The 26,749-nt window shown below is 40.0% G+C and overlaps 1 protein-coding gene across 3 annotated transcripts in view; it reads right to left on the minus strand.

Annotated features, from left to right (window-relative positions):
* Cntn1 (contactin 1) overlaps positions 1 to 26,749 on the minus strand; it is a 367,258-nt gene that overhangs the window by 15,267 nt on the left and 325,242 nt on the right. For all 3 annotated transcript variants that reach the window (XM_008835443.2, XM_008835444.3, XM_008835442.3), the window contains 3 exons: positions 19,325 to 19,511; positions 16,817 to 16,929; positions 15,926 to 16,082 (listed from right to left, as the gene is read on the minus strand). In XM_008835443.2, coding sequence (XP_008833665.1) covers positions 15,926 to 16,082; positions 16,817 to 16,929; positions 19,325 to 19,511 — 457 coding nt within the window. The remainder of the gene's footprint in view (positions 1 to 15,925; positions 16,083 to 16,816; positions 16,930 to 19,324; positions 19,512 to 26,749) is intronic.

Below are 26,749 nucleotides of genomic sequence, written 5' to 3' on the forward strand. Positions count from 1 at the left end.
CCCCCAAGGACAGAGTTCTTATAGGAAACTCTGATTCACTGAATTCCTACAGCTGTTAGAAGGATCATAATCAGCTGGTCTCCTCTTTGCACTTCCACAGTACAAAGCTCAGCTCTTAGTTCTTCTTAGCTCTTCTGTTAAGAGATAGAAATGTGTAGGGAGGATTTACTGACTTGAACTGAGTATCGACTGCCCTGGAGAATGTCTGACATACTGTGCTTAGCCTCTCGCCCACACTAAATAAAATAATTCTAACCATTTTACAGTTTTAATAAAGAATTTTCTTGGTTCTGTTGGAACATTCTTGAGAATTCCTTGTTTTCTGAAAAGACTACTTTCTCAGTCAACATTAAGATATTTTTTCAAATTTTTGTTGGTTAAAAAATCAAATTTAGCTTTTATCATTTTTGCGAGGAGTTTATAAAATTAACCAGGTAGTTATTTCTTTCTAATCACCAGGAATTGGGGAATTCCCTAAGAAACAATTATGCTTACATTAAATAAGTCAATGCTCATCAAGAAAATGGGAACCGTGATTCTTCTTCAGTGTCATTTCTAGTAATCCTGTGAGCGTCTGTTGCTTATTCATGTATATAATTCTTGGAGTTATTATTGCCCTTCCTGTTCTGAGTACTTGACTCTTGCCGACTTAATATCTCTCTATACTGGATTTTAGAAGAGGGACTTTTAAAGGCAGGTGGCATAGTATATTAATACCATAGAACAAATATGGAGCTCAGGAGATGACTTGGCAGTGAAGACTATTTGCTGCTCTTGCAGAGGACCAGGACTCAGTTCCCAGCACCTACAAGGCAGCTAGCAACCACCTGTAACTCCAGTTCTAGGGGAACTGATGCCCTCTTGTTTCCTCCACAGGTACCAGACCCACAAGTGGTTCACATACGTGCATGCAGGCAAACACTCAGACACATAAAATAAAAATAAAGAACCCTAAAATGAAAAGAAGTAATTCATAATCTAACATCTAGGCATTGGAATAGTCCTGGCGGGAGGACTTGCTAGATGGTGCATCTCCCCTGGCTGTTTAATGCTTAAGCGCCTTGCTTCTTTTTTCCAGATTGTGTTGCTTCTAATTTTGTCACAAAACCATTTTCCATGTAGACACCCCACTCCTGTCATTATTCTTAGAACATCTGACTATCATTATGCATTTCTATGTCTAGTTCATATTGTCAACAGACACTTAGTTATTCATGATAGCAGAGGAAGGGTCATGTTCTAAATGCCTGTTCTCCCTTACCTACACAATAGCACCACCTTGGTAACAAAGTTCAACTAGCAGCATCTCCAGTGAGGCTCTAGGATATCTCTGCCATATTCTGTCTCTACTGCCTTGCTTTAGGAATTCACAAAGTCAACACATCCTTCTTAAATAAAAGAGAAACAAATAAAACCACAAATGTAATAAACAATCTGGCTCAGTCTGAATTTGACTTGGAAGTCAAGCTTATCCACATTTCCTTCAGATTTGAATTCTGCATTGCAGTGTAACAGAATCAAACGCCAGCCTCATCTTTTCTCAGAGTACCATTTGTCTCCTCGGTTGAGAATGCTTCTTCCCCTCGCAATATGAAACATTCTTGGTGGTCTTTCAAGATCTGTTGAAAGTATTTCTTAATACAATTATGCATCCATTTAATACGGTCCTCTTCAGTATTTACTTCTATGACACACGCTGCCGTTATTCTTTTACCAACGGACTGTCTGTGAGTTGAAAGCTCCGCACAGAGCGTAGACTGTAGACTGTGATGTTATTTAGCCTCAAATCCCACGTGCCGAGGGCTGCCTTGAGTGTTCAGTCCCTCATGTATTTTCCTTCAACGAATCAAATTAGTGGTCACGCTTCGTTTTTCTCTCACCAAGTCCTGCTCGGCTTTGACCCTCTTCCATCATTTTACCAAGGCTGGAGTCGTGCAATAACTACTGGTCAGGGCTCAGTGGACAGAGGGATCTGCACAGAGCACATGTTCTCCGTAGAAGCAGCACAGCTTCCAGAAAGTGCAAGCTGATTTCTTTGTGTGCAAATCAGAAATATTTCTCTTTTCAATCTCCAGAGGGCCCCAGCACATACACAGCAATATGATACGTTTGGTATTAAAATTTCATGGGTGGCAACCGGGGCTAGGGAAAAGAGTATGTGAAGAGGCTTCTTAGGCAGGTAATAACGAAGAAAGTTCAAGAAACAGTGGTAAGGAGTATTATCTGTCCTAATCATGCTCTTGGCTGGAATCGGGTGGTAAGGGTTAGAATTGATAAAAACAGGGTTTAATCTTCTTATTAGTCATAGTAACATCAAGGAATTGAAACCTTAAAAATTCCCACAGGAACAAGCTTATGGAGTAGAGAGTTCATGGCAGTGACCAAGGGTAACAGAGCTGAGGCAAAATACAAGAACGAATATGACCTGAGCAAGATGAGAAGCCTCTGAAAATTGTTGTGCAGCAAAGTGATTAGAAGGACTTATTTCACCATAATGGCTGTGGTCATTCTGTTGAGAATGAATTATGGGTGGGCGAGTAGAGGGAGTGGTAAGGGTTAACGGACAGTTTAGCCAAACAAGTATGATGAAGTGAGACAAAGAAAATGGGTCCAGGGGCCTCTGTGCATGGACTGGCTTGGAATTTGGCAGTGTCTGGAGAGATGGACACGTGAGGGAGATGAGGTACAAAAAAGTAGAAAGACCAGGGCTGTGAGGGCTCTTGGGTCCTTCAGTTGAGGAGTTTCAGTAAAAGGCAGAGAGGAAAGATAAGAGGAGGCGATCAGACCAAGATGCTGGGGATTCTGAAGGCGTCAGTGACAAGGGCTAGAGTGCAACCACAGGTGAGACAAAGTCAGTGAGAGGTGGGAGCTGAGGAGACAGAATAGAGAAGTGCAAAAGCAACACGGACATCTGAAATCACGAAAAGATTTGGAAGAGGTCCCCTGGAAAAATGTGTTCATTAGCAACTAAATTCTTCAAGAAGTAAGTAGGAGTGACCTAGGTGGTTGGTAGGAGATTGAGCAGAAGGAGGAAGAGGAGGAGGAAGAGGAGGAGGAGGAGGAGGAGGAGGGAGGAAGGATGTATGGAAGGACAGAAAGGGAGAGGAAGGAAGAGGAGGAGGAGGAGGAGGAGGAGGAGATTATGACATGTGGGAGCTCTAATGTGCTGACATTTGAATTTGATTTGCCAGCACAGGAGACTATCAGGGTAGTGACAAGAAGCAAGGACACGTTCATGGTCTGTGAGAGACAGCTACCACTCCTGAATAGATGGGATGAGTAACGCCATTGGGGAGATAAGATTTCAGTGAATGCAAAAGATAAAGGAGATGATCGGTGACGTGAAAGAAGTTACAGGCGATTTTCTGGTAACAGGTGGCATTTCAGAAGTGAGCCTGACGCTTCACCAGGTGAGTGTGGGTGCAGCTGGAGTCAAAGTGAGGCTGGAGCTGCTTTAAGCTGAGCGCCCTGGGCTCTCCTTACATGACCTTCATAAATGACCCAAGTGCCTGAGGAAAGTAGACCTGGCTGTGTGTGCTGGGGATGCTGGGTGAGGGAAGAAGAGGGAGAACTTGGCTGGAACACACCGAGTTCTGCTTGCACGTGGACACGTAAAGTGTGGAGGATTGCACTCTGGATTCTAGACTCCAGATTTAACTGTGTGAGGAATGTAAAAGGGAATGGGGCGAAATACAGATAGGGCAGTGATTTTAAGTGTGTATCTGGGAAGCAGCTTGAATGTGTGGAGGAAGCAAGGATGGGAGCAGGTGGAGACAGGGAAGCCAGTGCCAACACCCATGGCGGAAGTCTGGGTGGGAAAGCAAAGAGCGGATGGAGTTGAGGATAAATCTGATGGAACTAGAAGAATTCATTGTCAGAATAAAATGCTTAAATTGGCATAAAAAGCTTTGCAGTTCGAATCAAGATTCACAAGAGTCCTCAATCTAGTTCTGTGTCACAGACACTTTGGGTGGCCAGTGACTAGAGCATGCTACGAGTAAGGTAATACTTTAACATGCCTAAAACATAGTTAAAATAAGATTATACTGAAATGAACTTGTTAAAAAATTTAAGAAACCAAATATAAGTTTACTCTCAATTAAAATAGTATGATTATCAATTGAATAGCAAGATCTGAGTGTTAGTCTAATAATAGTTTGGTTGCTATTGATGATGGATTTAAAGATATAGAAACTGTACATTACTATAACTCTGCATGTCATTAGTATATCAACATTTATAAAAATGCAAAATTGAACTTACTAATAATTACATTTACACATATAATATCTACCATTGTATAAAATAATTTATTTTCCAATGATTTATTTATCAGTGTTACAGACCCACAAGAAACTGGCTGAAACTTACAACTTAACTCTTCAGTCTCGTACCATACAAAGTGAGAAAACCAGAATGCTGTTTAGTAAAATTCGAGTTTCAAGAGAATTAAATCCCATCCTTGAAGCAGTTACACCCCTTGACACCATGAGATCCTTTTCTGAAACATCTTTGATGCAATTATTCTTCAAAAGTAATAAGCTCCTTTAATTCTTAGCCTCCTCTCCATGCTGTGTTCAACATCAGTTTCTTCAGCAATATACCTTTAAAATTATACCACCCCAGGACAACTCTCTAACTTCAGTATACACTACTAAACGCAGGTTTTAGTATTATGAAATAGCTAATCTAAAAAACTAAACAGGATTAAACATTCATAATTTTTCATAGAAGTAATGATTTAAACCATTCCTTAATATTCCTATATACTTGATCACTCAAATGTTCTTTAATATTTTATTTAGGGTTAAAATATTCTGATATATATATATATTTCTTTAAATGTGGCTATATGTAGAGGATATATAATATTCTTCTATATGTAAATTCTATATAATAGATTCTATATGAGAATAGCATATGATTTTTAATGACATATTTGTGGTCACACACTTTGGGTCAAAATTCACTTGATTTAATATGTTGACACAAATTTGGTAACTTGCTCCACACCATAAATCCTTGTTTTATCAGGGTGCCCATCTTTTTAAAAGATTTGCTTTTATTATTTTTAATTATGTTTACCGTGTGTGTGTTTCTGTGTAGGTATGTGCGTGTGGATGCAGGTGTCCGCAGAAGCTAGAGGTTATCCCCCAAAGCTGGAGTTGCAGGTGGTTGTGAGCTGTATGATAGAGGTGCTGGGACTCTCACTCAAGCCATGTGCAAGGGCAGTATATACTCTTAACTTCCTAGTTCTCCTTCAGTACCCCACCCCTGTATCCTTCTTGATTGACTATGCCTCATTACTTGAGCTGTCAATATAATAACTTCTCAGACTTTCCACAACTGTCTGTCCTCCTTTTGCAGTTTTACGCAGCTGCCTTTGACCTAATGTCTTCTTCCTAGCTTTGACTTACTCAGGAATCTCTTCCTTTGCTTTCTTGCTAGTCCACTTATCATTCTCTCAGAATGTTCACTTCTCAACACAGATTTTTACCACCCTCAGATAAGCAGCTAACCTTGACTGCTTTAAGGAATCGTAGAAATGCCATTTGGTTGGATTCAAGAATGGATTCTTGACTCTGTCCTGAATATCGTGGGAGAAATTTTCTGAGGGCTTCTGGGAAAGACTTCATTTTAAGATGGATCTTCAATACTACACAATACTTAATTCTTAACATTTCGCCAGTCTCTGGCACCCAGACAGAACAATATGTGAAAGGCGCTGTGGCCTTTTAAATGGAAAGAGAGGTTAAAGCCTGCCCCGTGATTATATATTTGAGATGCTGATATCACCATGGGAAAGGCCTCCCATCTCAAGTACTTTGATTCAAAAGGTTTTTCTGCCTGTGAAAAGCATTCTGTAGGACTTACACTACTCAGATATTTATTCTTTAACTAGAGGTAATGAGTCTTTTTATTCTTTACCTCCTACTGTATTAACAATATCTTCGGCCAATTTTGGGCAATACTAACAAACATCTGCTATCTCAATTTCTACATTTTACTTTGGCAACATATTAAATGTAAAGTTGCATAACTTTGCAGTTAGTTCTCTGGTGGATTTGTGGCTTCTTAGTCTGCGAGAAAACCCTTTCTTCTTTTATCTCCACTGGGATGTCTAATGGGCACACTTAACTCAGCATGCTCAAATGGGCTCCTGATCATCTCCAATCACCCACTGTCAGGAGACCAAGCTGTCTCAGGATGTGATTCCATTGGCCATTTCAGGAGAGGACTCTGCTGCTTTATCTAAATCTTTAGAATTAGGCCAAATGCTATTTCACACTTCTCAGCAAATCATCCAAAAATACTGCTGGGTCTTCTTCTAAGCAGCCCTCATCTCCACCCTTCCCACACTCTCCAAAGCTAGTTCAGTTTTTGCTTAGACGACCCCAGGGGTAAAAGCTCTGGGCTTTTACACTTTCCTGGTAAGAAAACTGGATGGAACTTCCCTCCCCTCATTCTGTCTTTTTTTTTAAAATAAATAATTTATTGAGAATTTTATACATGCATATAGGTGTTTTGATCAAATCCATGCCCACACCCTCCCTTCCAACTCCTCCCATATCTCCCCATCACTTTTTTCTGATAACTTCATGTACTCTTTCTTCTTTGATTTACTTATTTATTTTTATGGCTTTATCTTTATCTTTTGGCTACTCTAACATCCCCCCCCTTCTGAAGAGGTAACCCTAAAATCTTTTAAGGATTAGATACAAGCTCCCAAATACTTTTGACATTTTTGGCTTTTGGAACACAGTATGTTGCTAAGAGGCCCAAAGATATTGTGACTTTTATCCAAGAAACTGGCTACTTTTCTTTGGGGTCTTTTTACTCTAACTGCCTAGCCAGTTCCTACCTCCTATTCTTATCACACCATCCTCTGAAGGGGTTACCCAAATTGCCAATAGGGAATAGGGACACAGACTGCTCTGGCTTCTTCCATGCTGAACAGCGATGCAGGGTAAGGTAACTGGAGTACCCCTTCAGTGGGTCTATCTAAAAGACTCCCAAATTGCATAACTCTTGTCTCTAAGGGGAAAAGGAAGTCCTTGAATCGTGACTAGGAGATGTGAAGGAGAAGCATTACAGATGCTAGCCTCATTCTGTCTTTTATCGAGTGGTACCTCAGAGCATCCTGTTCCTTTCCATTCACTTTCCCCACTTCTAGCTGTCTTCAGATGGTGTTGTTATCTAACAGTGTCGAGCACTGCCGTATACTTCTGATTTTGCTTCCAGCCTTCAGAATGAGGTTTGCTTAGGGAAGACTCCTATCTTTACCATTTTATAAAAGTTGCTTGTCTCAGAATTCCCAATGACCATTTTTTGTTGGTCCAAAATTCATTTGTTGAAGCTTAATCTCAATTTAGTAACTCAGAGCTTAAGGCTGCATGAAGATAAGGTCTTTAAAGATGTAATTATGTTAAAATTTAGGTCATTAGAGTGGACCTTCATCCAACATAGCTGGTGTTGGTACAAGGAGATGTAGCTATACACACAGGGAAGGCCTTGCGAGCACGTGGGAAAGAAGCAGCTACAGAGAACCTCAGAAGAAACTAACCCAGATTCACTTCACCTTCGGTGTCTCGCCTCTAGAATTGTAAGAAGGCATTTCTAGATTTTAGTTGATCTAGCTTGCAGTACTTTGTTATAGTGACCCTAGAAAACTAATACAGACTTTCCAAATGACAAATTCAAAAACCGTTTTTACTGAATTGTTTCTATGTCTTAACTTTTCCAACCTTGAAACATCCAATGTAAATTGGAATTTTTAAGAGCTTAACTATAGAATAGGAACAAAGCACCTGAGGACTCCCCAGACGAAGAGCACGGGCTACACCAGCAGCCTTGTCTCACTGCCACCCCCATGCCCAGGAGGAAATACCACACTGAATTTTGCATTAATCACTTAATTTGAGGAAAGTTTTGCATGCCATGTATGTAGAAACATGGCTTCACTGTTTTCTGGGTTTGAATTCCAAAGAAATGGACTTAGAGATACTATATATTTTATGACTTAGAGTTTATATTTTGCATTTTATATTTTAGAATTCTTATAAGAAGTCAATATTTGGCATATGGGTAAACTACATCAAATGGGCATGGTGGCACACACCCTAATCCCAGCACTTGGGAGACAGAGGCAGGCAGATCTCTGTGAGATTGAGGCCACCCTGGTTTACATAGTGAATTCCAGACCAGCTGAGGCTATAGGAAGACCCTGTATCAAAACAAACAAACACCCCCCCCCCAAAACCCGCACATCAATCTGTCATCAACAAACTTAGAAATCTGTTATAAACATGGCACGAGAAATTTACAGACTTAGCTTATTCATTAATCATGACATTTTCAGGAAAGTTGTTTACATGAATCACAACAGGAAAAGAGACGCTGCTATGAATAGTGACTGAGGTGAATGTTCACCTCAGTAATAACAAAATTGGGCAATAGTATATTTGTTTAATTAGCAAAGAATTTTGAAGTAGAATAGCACTAGAAAGAGAAATTTAATGATGAATGTTCCAGTCACCGTTTTGATAATCACCAGCTGCCAAGTCTAAATTGTGTCTTATCATTTTCGTTTTAAGGATGCAGTTAAGATTATCTATATCTCTGCAGTGAAATCAAATGGGAAATTAAGAGTCAATTTCCTCTGTTTTTGTTTCCCTCCACGAGCATTCCTGACAAGCCGCACTGGATTGGGTTCTGAACCCTTTGCACCGTCAGCAGCAGCCTGCTTAGTTTTGGAAGCCTACTGCATTTTCTCTTGGCATCAGACCATCTCTGGCTCTTGGTGTGTCCCTCTCCATCTCTGGTGAAAGAGGAGGTGCCGCTCCCTAGCCCTGCACGAGGAGAGGAGGAAAGCAGGGAACTGCAGAATAGCAGAAGCCCAGGGTGCTCGGCAGTATTGGGGGCCTGCGGGCCTCAGGGGTCAGTGCTGAGGTGGAGCCTACTCTGGGGTGCTATAGCAGTGGGATCAGCATGTTGGGGGTCCCTTTAACTGTAATTTCTTGCTTTCAGAAAGGCAGCTGACAGTATCAAAGATCATAAAAATTACTTTCATTTTAAGACTGTCATTCAATACTTGATTAAAATACTGAGATGGTTCATCTTTCCTGACAGAAACCTGATTGGTGGAAAACAAAAATGGAAGAAATATACAGCCCCTGTGACTTCCCATCTGGAGCTCGATTGTACTGAACACTAGGCTTCTGTAGATTAAAGCTACTGGTAAGTTGAAAGACTGATTTTAAACGTGAGAATTGAATTTATGTCCTTTTTCTCCCCCTGAAAGCATAATGTGTTTCCTATTGAACTTGAAATAAAGCACAGAGTTCTGACAAAAGTCTTCATAGATGGATCGAGGCAAGTGAGGAGCAGAGCACAGAGAGTCTGTGGAGCCCTGCCTTCCCAGAATCTTGCCATGTCTCTGCACCTCAGAACACCATAGTCACACTGTTCTCCTTCTAGCTCTCCGACTGTGACAGGCTTTTCCTGCCCTTCCCACTCCAGGGACACCCACACCCTCTTTGGTCACATGGTGGATTCCTTCCTTTAGCTCTCAGAATAAATTCCCTTTGTAGAGGGGCTGGTCCTGGTCCTTCTACAAAAGCAGCTCTCCCTCTTATTTCATACCAATAGTCTATTTTGTCCTGTACTTTTATTGAATTTGTTGGTTTATTATTTTTCTTTTCACTGGCATTCAAACTTCGGGACGGTTTGCTGTTTTCTGTTTGTTTTTAACAAATAGAAAAGGAGACCACTTGGCACTGTGCAAGTATTAGGAGGTGCTTAAAATAAATCACCTTACTGTAGGACAAAAGTATTGCAAAAAGTTTAAAGAGAAGGTTTTATTTGATCAAAGGGGAGATTATTTTACTTGCACATTATAACATTAAACTATCACCCAGAAATATAGATTGTACAACATAAGCCAAACTTGTTTTACCAGTTAAGTAAATCTTGAAGGATTATTTTTAATCTTCCTTCCTGTTCTTACAATATATCCTACTGAGGGAATTTTCAAACAAATTAATTCTAAGTCCAAGTAAAAGAGCCAAAGAAAATACTGAGTTTATTGTATAAACTTGCTAGCAGCTGACAGGAACCTTAGGGGAAATTCAGGGAAAGCCAGGCTGGTTTAGTGCAGAGATGTTGTCAGAAGCCTGGTAAAAATCCCAAGATAATGCTTCTAAGAAGAATCAGCTCAGAGATTTTGAGGAGCAAGTGAGACCAGGAGTTCCTGGAGCAAGCCGAGATCAGTCACAGCAGGGCTGTCTACCACCCCTTGAAGTCCAATTTAGTGATTCACAAAATATTATTTTACCTAAACCATTTCTCCACCATTTTTATGCTTGTTACAAAACCAGGAGTTCAAACATATACCTGCATATCTGGGGAACATTTTGAGGTGTTATTCATAATTTAATAGAAATGAAGGAGATCCCTATCTCAGAGGCGATTTAAAAGGAAGCTAGTTTACAACTCAGAAATACATAGGCAGGATTTATCTACCTGAGCTCCCAAATGGCTCCCTCACAGAATACAGTGAAAAAAATATAAAGTATTCGGTTATTTCAAAATGGTTGTAGATATACTATTTCCTAAAAAATTTCTGATTGGGCCTTAATCATAAATAAAGTTTATTGAATTATGGTGATGGACTTCCAAGAAAGGCATTCACCATTATTGTCAAATAACAAACCATTCCAAATACCCAGACTGTTAATTAATTTGCAATGCTCTACTTTACTCAAGTGATAGAGGACCTTTACAGTTTCTGGTTTGGGGGTAACTGCATGCAAAACTTTCTGTTATTAAAGAAGGCAAATAGAGGCAATTGAGAATCGCCATTTCTACCCCCCCCACACTTACAGATCATCACACATTATCAGAACTCACAAGAATTTGGGTTTTGAAAAAAATGCCCATTGAGCACACCTGAATCCCAGCAGTCCGGAGATGGTGGCGGGAACATGATAGTTCATGGTCGCCCTCAACTACAAAGTGTATTCAAGGACAACCCGTGTTACATGATGCTCTATCTCAAAAAAAAAAGAAAACCAACAAACAAATAAACAAAAACTTGAAAACTTGAAAACGTCCATATAAGAGGTGTCTGCAAAGCGATGTTAATATTGGTTTTTAGTTTAATAATGTATGAAATAAGTCTCAACCTCCCAACTCGCATTCATCTCTTTTTTCCTGTACTACTTACACCCTAGAAGAGCAAGCACAGAAATGAAGGAATTCAACATCCAGGATGTCGACCTACACAGTGCTTCCTTGCTGTTTTCTCTGTGACTAAGCAGAGAGGGAGAACCGAAAGAGAAAAATGTGTTTTGAATCACAGTGTTTCAAGTCAGTGGCTGTGGTGATATAGTTTAACTTAATAGTGACCAAAAATAGTAGATTAAAAGTTTATGTCATCTCTGGTAACATCAGGATAAATGACAGATTTATTAGAAGATAAAGTCAACAAAAGGAATAAATAGTAACTTTCAGTCAAATGGAAAAGATGACATATTCTTGTAAAAATTTAGCCTAGCCTTCACCACAATTCTTTTTGGTGCAGACATTGTCAGCTTTAACCATTTTCTGGTGATGACCTTACACTTTACTCTTTCTAACTTGCTCCCTACCAGACATTTTTCAGAATCACCAATACAAGTTTTCAAGTAAAGAAATCTGATCCTGTTACTCTCATCTTAATGGTTTCAAATAATATTTCTTGCACTTGGGAAGAAATCCAGACTAAAATTTCCTTTAAAAATACTCATTTTGGCTAAGTTGGCCATGGATGGCTTCTTTAAAGCTAAATAGGAAAATCAAGGCTTAGAATATGCATACTTACATATAAATAACTAGATAGATGATTCTCTGTGAATATTTATTTGCATCTAAGGATCCTTGTGACCCAATAGTTTAAAATTGGTAGCAAATAGAAAATAATCTAAATCATCTTATTGAAATTTATATTCAAAATGCTGTAACTTTTTACAATTTTAATTTAACTCACAATGAAGTACAGCAGAAAAGTTTTTTGAAGAAATGGTAGAACTTATTAGTGATAATGTTTGTGATGGACAGATTGGGGGCATTACATTTTCCTTAATGGACACTATAAACATTTAGTAGAGAATAATTTATCATTACAGAAGACAATGGTCAGGTCAATGAGAAGCAGAATTATAGCTACAATGTTTAGTAAAATTCCTAAGATTCTTCTAACATAAAATCTTAATCTTTATAAGAATTAAGGTTGTGGATGTACACATAAGAGAATACAAAACATATGCCTCATGAGAAGATATGTCCATGTCAAGAGATCTAAAACTATAGCCTTAGGGTCCCCAAATTATCCTGCTTACAAAGCTTTTTTCTATATGGAAATCACAAATTAATTAAATAGGTATTTATCAAAACCTTGTTATATGCCAAACCTTCCTCTAAGTGCTAGAGATTGTTTCGACAAACAGGGGAGACAAGGCAATAAATGAGCATAAATGAAGAAACAGGATAAATTTAAATGGTCAAAAATGTTATGAAGAAAATAGTATGTGTGATCTTTAATGAAGAGTTACTCAAAATTTAGAGTTTAGAAGGTGAGTAACCTTCTAAAACTGGTGGCCCTGTCAAGCTACTACGCTGCTCTGAGGAACTGACATTTGACCAGGAAAAAAAAATGCCATGAATGAAACTGCCAGGCCATCTGAGGAACTCCAGGTGGAGAGGAGGAGCACAGATGCCCTTTGGTAAAGTCAGTGGAGAAGAGAGATTGGCAGGCCAGATTATATAAGACATTGTGGGCCGTGATAAGGAAGGTGGATGCTATGATTTGATTCCATCTGTAAAGACCCCTCAGATTGTGTCCATCCTGTGGGTGTGAGCTGTGTAGTGTGCATCTGTTGAATGAAGAGACAGCGTGAAGTTTGTACCCATTGCTGTCTACCAATGCGTTCAGTCTCTGTCTACATATCTCAGTCACAAAGCTGAAACTAAGTTTTTGTAGTCTTTACATTTGCAAGATGGCAAAGTGTCCATGGATACACTTTCCTTGTGACAACTAATCTGAATAATCTGTAAGTCCAAACTATAGAAAATTCAAGAAATGTTACTTTTTATCTAATAGCTGGCATTTCAATGCGTTAATTCCACAGGTCTGTTTGTACAATTATGGTTAGATTGAAATAAATAATAGAAGTTTTGCAAATAATAAGCATCCTTTAGTTTAGCTGACAAAATGGAGGAAAATATTGTGAGTACGTTTGAGGCTTCTAAGAACAAAAGATGTGCCTTTTGTACATGGCAGGGTCATTGGAATGTCTAATGTTGTTGCAATGTGTTGAAGTTCCTGCCGCCTCCTGAGAGCTAATTGGTAAACTGTCAGAAAATTTAAAAGCAATTTGTTAAATCATCATTACAAAAAGTAAAATTGCATAAAATTTATTAATTGTATTAAAAAGATTAAAGCAAAGGTAGCAAATACTCAAAATCTATCACTTCCTAATTATTTTACTGTATTTTTAGGTCTTTTTGACACACGGTCTTCTTGGAGCCCCAGCTGACCTGGAACTCTCTATGTAGACCAGGTTGGCCTCAATCTCACAGAGATCCACCTGCCTCTGCCTCCCAAATCTGGGATTAAAGGTGTGCGCCACCACACTTGGCTTTATTTACTGTATTTTAATGTTACAAATGTACTTGAGATCACAGTCATTGCATGGTATTGTGGTGTAGCGTGCATTTATAATGTCATGCTAGCAAGCAACTTCTCTCTCCCCAAACATTTGGGAAATCATGTGTTAAGTCTGAAGTCAAACACCAGAGTATTCACACCACAGATACGAGCAGACACTACCGAGCTGGCCTGCATCCTCCTGGCGAGTCAGGCTTTGAGCCCCTGCCTGTTCCTCACTGGTCACCACCCATTGCCATCACTCGCATGGATACAGCGTCTCTAACGACAGACTGCTGGTCTGAATCACTTCACCTACGGAGCGAATTAAGGTACAAACATGACAGTGCCTGTCATCAAAGCTCAGAGTTTAGAAAATGTTTTAAGAGCAGCTAGTAATGAGTGAAAAGAGTCATGGTGGACAAGTGCTGGGGCAAAGCTCTCATGGGAATGGCAGGGATGGAATTTGTACCTTTAATGAGATTTGGTGCTATCAAAATAAACTATCTTATTATTCAAATGTAACTTCCAGAAAGACTATAAAAACACACCGAATTCTCTTATGATTTCTACTAGAAAAATGGGGGCTGGAGAGATGGCTCAGCGGTTAAGAACACTAGCTATTCTTATAGAAAACCCAGGTTTGAATCCCAGCACCCACATGGCAGCTAACAACTGTCCATAACTCCAGTTCCAGGGGATCCGACAGCCTCTTCTGACCTCTGTGGGCATTGCACAACACAGGTGCACTTACCTACATGCAGGCAATACATGCATACACATAAAATTAAAAAAAAATTAAAAATTTTAAAAAGTTAAAAAAATAAAGAAAAGAAAAAAATATGGGATGGGTAGATAAATTGTGTAAATTTGCTTGAGTGACTGTTATGTATGCATTTACATGAAGTATGTAAAGCCTTGAATGATACAGAAATGTTCATGTAAGAACTGAAAGAAGCTTGGTATGGCATGATTTACTGAACAGAAGCCTACAAGATTGTTTAAGGCTATTTGGAATATGAATGTTTCCTAACTCATTTCAATTTCTACAATTTCTAAATTTTTGAAAAAGACAATACTTTAAATGAAAACTTTAAGTGCGTTATCTCATATATTTCTATTTCAGAAAGATTTATGGCAAGTTTCATGGAAACATGGTTCACAGGTGAAGCTAGTATTTATGTTATTGAACACTCTCATTGTAATAAGCGTCTTTTGCTGGTTTAATATTTAGTAGCATATATCTATCTACTTTCCTACGAATCACCATTTTATAACTCAATTATTACTATCATTTGCTTGTCATCTTCTATTATTTCGTATTCTATAATTAAATTCCTAAGTTAAATCAATTTTAATCTGATAAAATGAACATTTAATAGAGTTAACGTAACAAAACATAATAAAAGTAAGCACAAAATAGAATGCTACAAGTATAAAACAGAAAAGGAATTGCTGTCTCAAATACATGTTAGAAATTAACCAGGCCTGTGGGAAATACCACTTGCAGAAAAGAAACTGGTAGATAAAGTCAAAAGCAAGAGAATCATGGTCCTTTTCTTTTATTACTGTATTAACATGTAATGAAAATAAAAAGTGACCAGGAGATTTCCTTTTTAAATAAAAGGAATTTTTTTGATTGATGTGTGTGTGTGTGTGTGTGTGTGTGTGTGTGTGTGTGTGAGTGTTATACTTGCATGTAAGTGCACCCGTGTCGTGCGATGCCCACAGAGGATCCCCCTGGAACTGGAGTTATGGTCTTCGGCAAGAACAGCTGGTGCTCTTGACTGTTGAGCCGTACCTCCATCCCAGAAATAAAAGGAATTTTGGGTATTGTTAAATAATGGTCTAGTGTCATTTTTAATGCTTTATATTTTAAATGCAATATACACTTTTAAATATTTAATTAACTAAAATATATTCAAGTCATGCAACACAACGATGTTATATAATGAAACGATTATCACAGTCAACACATCTGTTGTCTCCCGTGATGTGCACTAGATCCTGGAACTCACCCATCTTAGCTTATAACTGCTTTGACATCTAGATCATAATGAACAGGTATGTGCTATGATAGATTTCTGACATAGAGAAGGGAGCATTAGATTTAATGGCACCTTTGATGTTGGAATGGACTTAGGAAAATGCTGATGTTGGTCTGAATGTCAGTTTATCTTACACCTGGGAAGCCATGTGGCATGCGAGCGTACCAGAAACAGGTCTGGGACGATGACTTACCCGAAATTTTGACTTGAGACACTACTCCGTCTCCCCCATCACTGTGTGCTCGAACCTCAACGACATACTCGCCATCTCTGGGGATTGGGACTTCGATGGAGTGTTTATGGGTTGAGAACAGCTTGCCATCATGCTGGCCATCTGGCCGATAAAGAATCTACAAAGTCCAAAAAGTGCGAAGAATTAATAAGCCACAATAACGAGCCAGTCTGGACACTGGTATCAGGTAATGCTTGTGCCTTCATTCATAAACAAATAAGTACATTTAAACCTTTTGGGAACATGCATGTTTTTCCAACCGCAGGGAACTGGTTTCTGCTGTGTTGGGGTTATGTGAAAGCATGTGCTATAATCTTGTTAGAGTTTTATTTTGCAACGCCTGAAAGATACGGGAAAGATGTGTCTTTTAGAGACATGATATATGTCAAGGAAGCTTCTCATTCATTGAAGTGACCCAAAAAGTTCTTTTAAGCATTTTCACATTGTTCCTAAAGCTTGTTTATCTGATGCATAATGTGAAAGCAACTGTAGAGAATTTATGGAAATCATCTTTTCTCTTTAGTTGACCGAGGTGAGGGAGGTAACACTATCAGTATCAATGCCAGGCAACGAGAAGTGAACCCACTCTGCTCTCCTATTTAATCATCGGTTGTTATGACAACTCTACTCTTCGAAGCAATTGTTCTATTTAACTTACTTGACACAGGATTTCGCTAAAAGTCACTAAAGAAGTTTCCTCATTTAAAGACGTATCATGAGATACCTACATCGTCTGAGGCAGCTGTGCATGAAGAATAGAAAGCCAGAGGCGTGTCACTGATGGCTGAGGTCACGCACACGAACTGTGGGACTGAAGCTGTGTGGAGAACGACCTAGTCACGTTATCTTTACCTTATATCCCGTCACTGTAGATTCATTTGATAGTGCCACAACATGGTCCCAGGTGATTATGTAACGTGAGCCAGACCTCACCGAACTGATGATCCTTGGTGGTTGGCTAGGAGCTGCGGAAGGAGCAGGTAATAAGTGGTCACCCTACTAAACCTCAGGTCTGCAAAGTACACTGTACGTGGGTTTAAATGCGGATGACAGAGATGTTGTCAATAAAACCAAGTCTAGGGCGTGCTCACCATCCACCGGGTACTGTGCTTTGCACTGTGCATCCACAGCTTCCTTTAATACTCCCACTGGCTGCGGCGCAGGGGTACAGCTGCGTTTTTCTCTCTCCTTATCCTGCTCTGCTTGGGTTTCCTTCTCTGCCTGTCTGTCGAAACTGCTGCTAACGAGGGCAGTGATCTCGGCCAGCTCCGATGCATCTTTTGGCATTCTTCAAACTTAACGTCTTTGGAACTTTCCAGAGTTAACTTTTCCTTCGGAATCTCTAGCTCTTTCCCTAAATTCATGTCTTATCTGACTGCCCCTTCGCTTCTGCCTCACTCCTGTTTCTCTCCCCTCCCCCATTAATCGTTCTGCTCTAACTTTGTATTTTCTGCTCACCTTCTAAGTGCCGGAATGACTTGAATTTATTCTGCATGTCTCTGCACTATCTGTGACTCTTCCCTAAGTCTTTTTTCTCAACTCAGTCTCTAGCTGGAAACTACCTGTTGACCTCTAATCATCTGTTGAACTTCCTGTCTCTACAATGTCCAAATGTAATACTATCAAGAAGAAATCTTTGCCATGCATCCCCAAACCTGCCTCTCATGAGTCTTTCCTGATCTTTCGAAAACTGAACAAATACGCCTCTAGTTTCTCAAGCAAAAATCTGGTATTCGGTCCTGTGTGATACTCACTGCCAGGACCCAAGTCAGCAGCACGGAGTCATCGCACCTTCAGGGAAAGCCCGCCTCTCTACATGACTACCACTCCGTGCTGGCCACCAGTGACTCTCTTCTCAAATCCTGATAGTTCACCTGCTTTCATTCTAACTTGCCACCATTTCTATTTCATGTGGAAGTCAGAATGACACTTTCAAAGAGCACAAATAGATATCACTCAGATTTAAAACGGATTCTTATCAAGGCCACACTTAGAATCCACGTTTCTTTTTTGAAAAATATTTTACTTACTATTTTTATTTTATGTGTATGAGTATATTGCCTGCATGGTATGTGAGTGCACCCATGTTGTGCAGTGCCACAGAGGTCATAAGAGGGCTTCGGATCCTTTGGAACTGGAGTTAAGGATGGTTCATAGCCACCATGTGGGTGCTGGGAATTGAACCCGGGTCCTCTGCAAGAGCAGTCAGTGCTCTTAACCACTGAGCCATCTCTCCAGCCCCAGAACCCATGTTTCTTACTATGGCTTACAAAGTCTTCCGTATTTTGAGCTCGGCACACCCCTCCTCATTTCAAAGGGATGGTTTGGCCTGGATGGTCTTTCCAATGGTAAAATATTTAAAATTCTGCCATACTTATTTTCTCTACTTGAAATAGTCTTTCTTATCCCTCATCACTCACAAAAATTCTAGCTTCCAGGGCATCCTCTCAAAGACCTTCCACCCACCCAATTAAAATTTGGCTCCCAACCAAATCTCTTTCAATCTTATCAGTTCATTTATCTTATTGTCCCACAGACATAATCACACTGATTTAACAGAGTTTTTGTCCAGTTTCGAGGTCTGCTGTGGTCTCTTTTGTTGTCTACATAGAATTCTGATTGACATATCATGTATTTTTAATGAATGAATGCCATGAACAAAGGGAATTAATGACTCATTTGCATATTTGAAAAGTAAGGTGTAAAGAAGCAAGATAATGTGTCTACTGTCATACATTTAGTAAGGTGCAGAATGATCTCAAAACTATGCCTGACACCAAAGTCAGCCTCTTACCTCTGAGTTCTGACATTGTACTAGGAGATGCTGTGTCCCCAAAGAATTTCATAAAATCACAAACCCCAGTGGTAATCAGGATTAAAGATACCTGCGGATGTCTTTAGAATAATAAGAGGGTAGTCACCATGCTGTAACATTGAACATACATCATCCACATTGTACAGCGATGATTTGTGAAAAAAAAGCACAGAAAAAGAAAAATGAATGGAATTTTAACATGCTGATGCTGTCAATGTATTTGTATGAAAATAGCTTCAATTAATAAACATAGGAGAGAGACAAGTTAATTTTTGAGTGATCCAAAATTTGAAGGAGACCGTTTCCAAAGGCAGCCCTCTAGTTTGATTGATATAATGGAATAAAAATGTGTGAGAGCATTCTTCACATTTTTCACTATCCACAATAACTAGAAACTCTTAAAAACACCTCATGCAGCTCTCAAGGATGAATCATTATGAGTCAAATGCACCTGGACAGCAAGACAGGAACAGTTTCTCAGACCTCCAGGACCCAATCAAGTGGTTGGTTTATGTGTTTGTTTAAAGTGCAGTTCTGACACTCACGGGCTTTTCGGGTGAAGGTTTCAATCACGTCACTTGGAGGTCCGCACCCTGCACTGTTGCAAGCTCCCACTTCCACGAAGTACTGGGTGTCGGGCAGAAGGTTCTCGAGCCTGGCCGAGTACTCCTGGCTGGTGACCTGGACTCTGTGTGCAGCTGCTTCTTTGTCATGAGCTGCCCAGTATCGAATCTGCAAACGCCCAATATTTGCCATGATTCAGTTCCTGCTTGTGAAAAGCTCTTTGCCAGGGACTCTGTGGTGCTGACTGAGCATCGTGTTGAGTGGTACGTAATGGCTTTCAGCCTTCTATTGGCCTTTGACTATTTCACAATAATAAAAGGTATCAGAATCACATGAAAGCCACAGTGACTGAAGTGACTTACAGAGATGAGAGAGAGAGAGAGAGGAGAGAGACACAGAGGGAAAGAGAAAGAGAGAGAGAAAGAGAGAGAGAAGCCACAGTGACTGAAGTGACTTACAGTGATGAGAGAGAGAGAGAGAGAGAGAGAGAGAGAGAGAGAGAGAGAGGAGAGAGACACAGAGGGAAAGAGAAAGAGAGAAAGAGAGGAGATTTGTCATCTGAAAGTGATCTTTTTGGACATACCTGCAACAATAATTTCAATAATTAATTTTCTGTTTTATTTCTGTTTACATGGTTTCAAATTTGTTATGAACTTAACAAAAAAGCCAGAGGGAAATGTATTAAATCAAAACTCCCTGAAAAATGCAGATCTAAGTACATGATACCAGAAGGCTATATAACAAGGAACACAGTGCCAGACAGGAGAAACTTCCCTTGTCGTTCAGGGCAGTACACGAGAGTCCCAAAATAACATGGGCAATTTCCACAGCCCTTGATTATTCCTATAACTTGAAGGTAAGATCCCATTGCTGAAGACAGGATATACTTTGGACACAGGACTCGGAACAAAGGAGTTTGAACTGACCTGGCAGCCTTCTCCCTGAAGACTAGCTCTCAGTTCTTGAGGATAATATGCAAGTTGCTAAGGAGAAAATCAATCAATGGTCCAACCCAGCTTCGAAGCCTAATAACCACAACAAACTATCTCTATTGATGCAGTAATGGCACATTTATCTAGGGGTGTACAACAGCTATCTAATTGAATTTAAATCCCTCTCAATGGGAGGGAACTCACGGGTAACACCGTAAATACAGCCAAATACACATGGTTGGAGAGGTCATCAAGAGAAAACCCTATCTCTGTCAATCTCTAGACAAATGAAATTTCTTACTGTATGCTAAATATGGATCCTTATATTTACAGACAAATGTACTATACGCCACTAATCAAATAAGCTTCTCTTTTCAAAAGATGGAGGCTATTACAGAGTTCCACAATTGGTCACACACAGAGAATATATGTCTAAGAGATGCCCAGTGCTAAGTGACACATCTACAGTAAAACCTCTACATCGAAGGCTCATGGAACATAGTGGAACAGGGGGTAGACAAAATACTAATAAATCCCTCAACTCTCACCAGCAAAGCTTCCTCATACAACAGAGTGTAATGCATACAGAAGGCCATGACTGGCTAAATTTTAGAGAACGAGAGACTGCAGTGTGTGTCCCTGGATAGGATTCTGACATTAAACCTCACCCACCCATGGCTCAGGACCATTGGGGAAGAAGGGGTGGAAGGATTGTAAGAGCCATGGTTGGTGCATGAACATAAGGAAACAGAGACTTTCAGGTCACTGGGAACTTCCTCATATGAACTTGCAGCAATGGTGACAGCATGGACAAGACCAATGCTGAGTCAATCAGACAAAAACCTAGCACAGAATGGGGCAGCAGGCCCCAACCTTACCCAAGGAACTATTAGCAAATGAATACTGCTGGGTGAGGGAGAATAGATCTTCTTTAAGGGAGTGACTCTAGATAGGCTGACTAGACTTCAGTAGATGAACTTGCACCATTGGACACCTGGATAGAAATGACCAGATAGGACTTAACATACATGACAGAATACTGAAATCTGGTGAGGGGGGCTATGGGAGAGGGAGGGGGTCTAAAGTTGATTAAGATGTATTACAAAATGCACAAAGCTCAATACAATTATTAAAATGAAAAATACCTTTAAAGTAATGGGAGTCTACTTTCAACGTTAGCCAAAATACTAGTGTTAATATAATTCTAAGTTTTTCATTTACATTGACACCCACAAACCATTATAAAACAGAACTCAGTGACTCAAGTTCACTTGGCAAATACGAGGTTTCTACGTAGGCTGAGCATATTTCTAAGTGCCAGCCAATTGCCACGTGCTTACTGGCTCCTTCTGTGTTATTTTTACTTTATTTACTAAGGATCATTTTGATAATGTCAATAACACATTTTTGGATGCTTTTGATAGAATCTCTTTAGTATTTCCATAATTTCAGATCGAAGCAAGTGGACAAGCACAATTGCCTCTAGGGACACTTCCAGCCGGAATGTTTACCGGTGATCACATTCACCTCAGTCAGGAAGATGGGACTCCACTGGTGCACATTCCAACTAGACAGCGTGCTAGGCCTCTTCCTTGCTGATCAGAAGAGAAGTGAAATGAACATTTATGTTCTAAGAAATAGCAAGCTCTGTTTTAGTTTCACCAGATGTGTTATCTTCTTAACAAATGTGATGGTAGAATTCACCCTGCCCTGCAGCACTCCAAACGGAGGCCCTTCAACGTCCCAAGTTTTTAGATGTGTATATACTGACTGAGAGGCCTATGACATTTAAAACGTCATTCCATAATAATACTTACATCCATTTTAGAGGAGATTACAGACTAGATTAACATAAGCTTTTCTACAAAATGCACATAATGAAATGATATATTTTCTGCTGTCTTGCTCAAAATCTTGTACGGAGTTTGATAAGGAAAAAACTGCACATTACTTAACCTGCTCTTTGACACTATGTCTAATGGCCATTTGCTCACTCTGAAAGCGTCCACAGAGTCAGGGTCTCAATTAAAATTCACAACCAGTTGAAGCAAGGACTTAACCACCAGCTCATAACTTTGGAGTAGACAGAGTTTCTGAGCCTATTAAATAGTTCCTGATTTCCTTATTAAGGTGTGAGTTGTGCGACCTGTTTGTATGTATACTTAATCTTTACACATGAATGCAGATGGGTTTTGGGGTTTTTCTGTTTGTTGTTTTGCTTAATCGGTCTCTCTTCAAGTGTATCCTTATTTATGACTTCTGAGTCAATGAATCCTAAAAGTAGATAGATAAATGCAAAATCCCATGGGGGAGGGGATCATGAGGTCCCACAGCTCACTGAGGGCCAATGGGCAGTTATTGGGTATTGAGGAGAGGCTGTCATTTTCCTCAGTGATATAGCCACTGATAAGTAGCTGTTCATGTTCCGGCCAATAACTCCTCAGTCATACTTATGCAAGTAACCTTAATCAAACTCAGTGAGTCACACAATAAAAACAAAAAAAGACCTCAAATCATGAGAGGCTAGTTGAGAAGAAGCAGTATTTCAGTAAGAAAGGGGGGTAAGAAAGGGTATAGTGTTTTGAAGGAGGTGTTCCCCCGCTCCCCGTAGGCTCAAGTGTGTGAACACTTGGTCAGTTGGTGGCACTGTGAGGCTGTGTAGATGTTCAGGAGATGTGGCCTTGCAGGAGATAGCCCATTACTGGGGTGGACTTCGAGAGTGCATGGCTCTGTTCCATCTCCAGTGTCTGTCCCTCTCTGTTTCCTGTGCCTGCTTGAAGACGTGAGCGCTCAGATCTCTGCTCTGGCGACCTCTGCCGCCACGCATCCCCACCTTGAAGGACTCTTAGCTCTCTGGAACAGTAAACCAATAACTCTTCTTTCTACAAGTAGCCTTGGTCAAGATGTCTTATCACAGCAACAGAAAAGTAGCAAATACAGAGGGTAACGGGGCGAACTCAGTATATACATGAGTGGAATTGTCAAAACATAGTGAAAAATGGCATTATCCTTTTTATCTGAACTAGCTGCAGACTATGACATTGTAGTCAACGTCTGAGGAACGGGTAGGTTTGGGCTGTACTTCTTGACCATCATGCTGAGATTGTCCTTGCATGAAGCTCTGCAATTGTTTTCTGAGAAAACTGTTGGAACTAAGACATAATCTGCAATGTGAATTAGAACAAATGTAATACTTTTGGCTAATCAATAAGAGACCACAAGAGAGGACAGAGCAATTATTAGAAGTGGATTATCTGCCACATTTAGTAAGTGCATAAATAAAATAACATAATAAAATTGTAGATCGTAGATCATAAATTCATTTTTGCATGTGTGTATGTGCCTCTGCGTGTGTGCAGGTAAATTTTCATGTGTAGGTAATGTGAATATGTGTGTATGTTTGTGCAGAGGCCAGAGAAAAACCTCAGGTGTTGCTCCTCAAAGAGTAGTCCATTTTTTTCTTTTATTCTGAGAGGTCTTGGGCTCTTAGAGCATGCCTGTAGGCCAGGGTGGTTGGACAGCAAGCCCCAGGAATTCACCTCTTTCTGCTTCTCCAGCTCTGGCATTACAAGCACACATCACCTCACCTGGCTTTTTTTTGTTACATGGGTTTTCTGTTGGTGTGAAAGAAAATGCCCCCTATCAGCTCCAAGTGTTTGAACACTTTGGCCCCAGTTGGTGGTGTTGTTTGGGGAGGTTCAGGAGGTGTGGCCTTGCTGGAGGAAGCTCACCACTTGGGATGTGCTCTGAGAGTTCACAGGAGGCGGAGGCGTAGCCTTGCTGGAGGAAGCATGCCCCAGGATGTGCTCTGAGAGTTCACAGCCTTGTCCCATTTTCAATTCTCTTTGCCACCTGTGCCTGCAGATGTGAGCCCTCAGTCCTTCTGCTCCATCTGCCTCCTCACCATGCTCCCCGCCATGATGGACTCCTAGCCCTCTGGAACAGTAAATTAAATAAACTCTTCTTTCTATAAGTTGCCCTGGCCATGGTCTTTTATTACAGCACAGAAAAGAAACTAATACAGGTTCTAAGGAGCAACCTCAGGTCCTCACGTTTGCAAGGCAAACACTTAACCAACTGAGCCATTTCCCCAGGCCCCACAAATACATGTGTGCATATATATATATATATATGAGCAACACTTATTTCTCTTGCTTAGTGCTGTGGCATTTAACTGTTTGTTTCTGAGTTCTCAAGGGCCTTCAGTCTAGTGTGAACTTATAATAGTGCTTACTAAACAATTTTAGAGTTCCCTTAGCAGTTGCCTCTGTATTCTTACTAGATGTGAACTTAATGAGGGCAGATATACACCCTAAGCTCTTTGGGGTAAGACTATTTTGGATATGGGCTATGCATTCATTCATTTTGCAAATATTGTTTGGCTTTCCACTGGTACCAGGTACCGTCCCAGATGCTGAGCATGGAGTGGACACAGAAAATGTGTTCTTGGCCTTCATGGATGTTTTAAGAAAACAAAGAAATGAATTAAAATGTAAATTCACATATGATTATCAGTATGGTTGCTAGAGATTTAAGTACTTCAGTTTGCTATAAAAATGCACCCTTAAAAGTGTTAGAAAACTAAAAGTAGAGCCTTAGAGACAAGCCTAACACTTAGGTCTGAGAAGAGATAATTATACTTAACTATAAATTCATGAGGTACAACTGGTATGATTCTGGTAGAAAGATAATAGCTATATTGCTTCGCACAAATTTTTGAGAAATTGGTTACCTTTGCAGAGTGCTCAACATTTTAGCCTTTCTTAAAGCTTGATTTCATTTTATTATTTGGTATCTAAAGATTTTATGTCATATTTGTAAGTTCTCTCCCAAAATTTAGAATTTTATCTGAGAAATAATCTAGGACAAACAAACATTCCTCTAATAAAGATTTAATATTCTAGAAAAAAAACACTAAATATGGCATGTAAGTAAAAACATAAGACTAACATAGAAACTGAGCCTGGCTTCCCCTCAGCTCGGCTGGTGCTGCGGCTCCTGACCCCGTGGGGCACATGGAGCAAGACTGTGATGGACAAACACTGAACACAGCAGAGGTGTGGGAACTGCAAAAGCCCTGGAAGTGGGTGCAAGACGGCGCCAGTGGGGCACCTTACCCATGGGGGAGAGAGTGGAGGAAGATGCCCTCTCTCCTAGGCAGGGCAGTTCCAAGTCACATGTTCCCAGTGGTGTGAAGTCTCAGTGTGGACTCCTAGCTCTGCACAGGGGCCGCTATCAAGAGCGTCTTTGTATTGAGCTTTCCGCCCATCGTTTCCTCCCACTTGCTCCCTAGGGTCACTTTAAAAACAAATTAACAAACATTAATAAAAAATTGCCCTTCGCACGCCTTTGTGTCAGCGATGCAGAACAAGATGGACGCTTTCTCCAAAGGGGACATTTCAGTACTCCCTGAACAGCAGTTCATGCCAGCTAGCAGTTTCACCTGTGAGAACGGCTGAGGCTTTGCAGGATTATAAATCTCATATGATGATTGCATAATCCATCATCTGCACTAATCTCGATTCATTTCACAAATTTTGTATTCTTTTTTTATAGTCTATTTTGCTTGTTTTCATTAAATTAAATGAATGCTTTTCCTACAAATACTCTTTTGTGGATTCTTGAGAAGGAGCATAAAGTCACTCAAATTCCCTTGAAAGAAGGACCCTATACACACTGTAGGCAAACCCACGGGATGCTAAGATTGAAAGTGGGGAGCCATTTCACCAAGAAGGGAAAAACGAGTGGCCTTTACACCTGAGACACCGTTTAAAAACCACAAAGAGAAGATGACCTTTTAGCTCCAACTGCCTGCAGTGCTCATTCATTAACCAGGAAGTTAACCTTGAGTTGGGGATAATCGGGATAATCGTGCAGAACTATGGATTTCTTCCCCACTACATTTTCTTTCATATTTTAATGTGTGGGTTTTGCATTTGTATCTTTATAACTTAGATCCACCATACACTTCAGGGAAGTCAAATGGGGTGTTGGTTTTCATGGCCATCTATCTTGTTAAACCATGGGCTTCTCATGTATTTTAAAATCCAAACAAGAACCATATTCTAGTCTGTCTGCAATCCTTCCCCTGTATTCATAGGAATGTGCTGTTACAGGAGACATCAACAGTTGCTGCTGTTTCTCTTTTAACCCTTCAGGCTTGTCACTGAAATTCAAGGCTCTGTGTGCAAAATTTTAGAGAGTTTTAAGAAGAAATGAATAGAAAGAATAATTCTGTGATTTATTTCCAGCATTTTAAATCATCTATTGTCTGGGCAGGCAGCAGCCAGATTAAAACCAGGTTCTGAGCATTATCAGTTAGACAAATATGTGTAAGTCTTAAATCCCTCATTTTAAAATGGAGATAATAAAACATACCTCCCCTAAGTCTGTGTGGATTCAATACAATATATTCACTTATGTGTTTAGCATAGAATACTCAGCAAGGGCTTTAATCTTTAGAGTTTTTAATAG

This window comes from Nannospalax galili, unplaced genomic scaffold, assembly GCF_000622305.1.
Source record: "Nannospalax galili isolate Female #2095 unplaced genomic scaffold, S.galili_v1.0 scaffold357, whole genome shotgun sequence".
NCBI lineage: Eukaryota > Metazoa > Chordata > Mammalia > Rodentia > Spalacidae > Nannospalax > Nannospalax galili.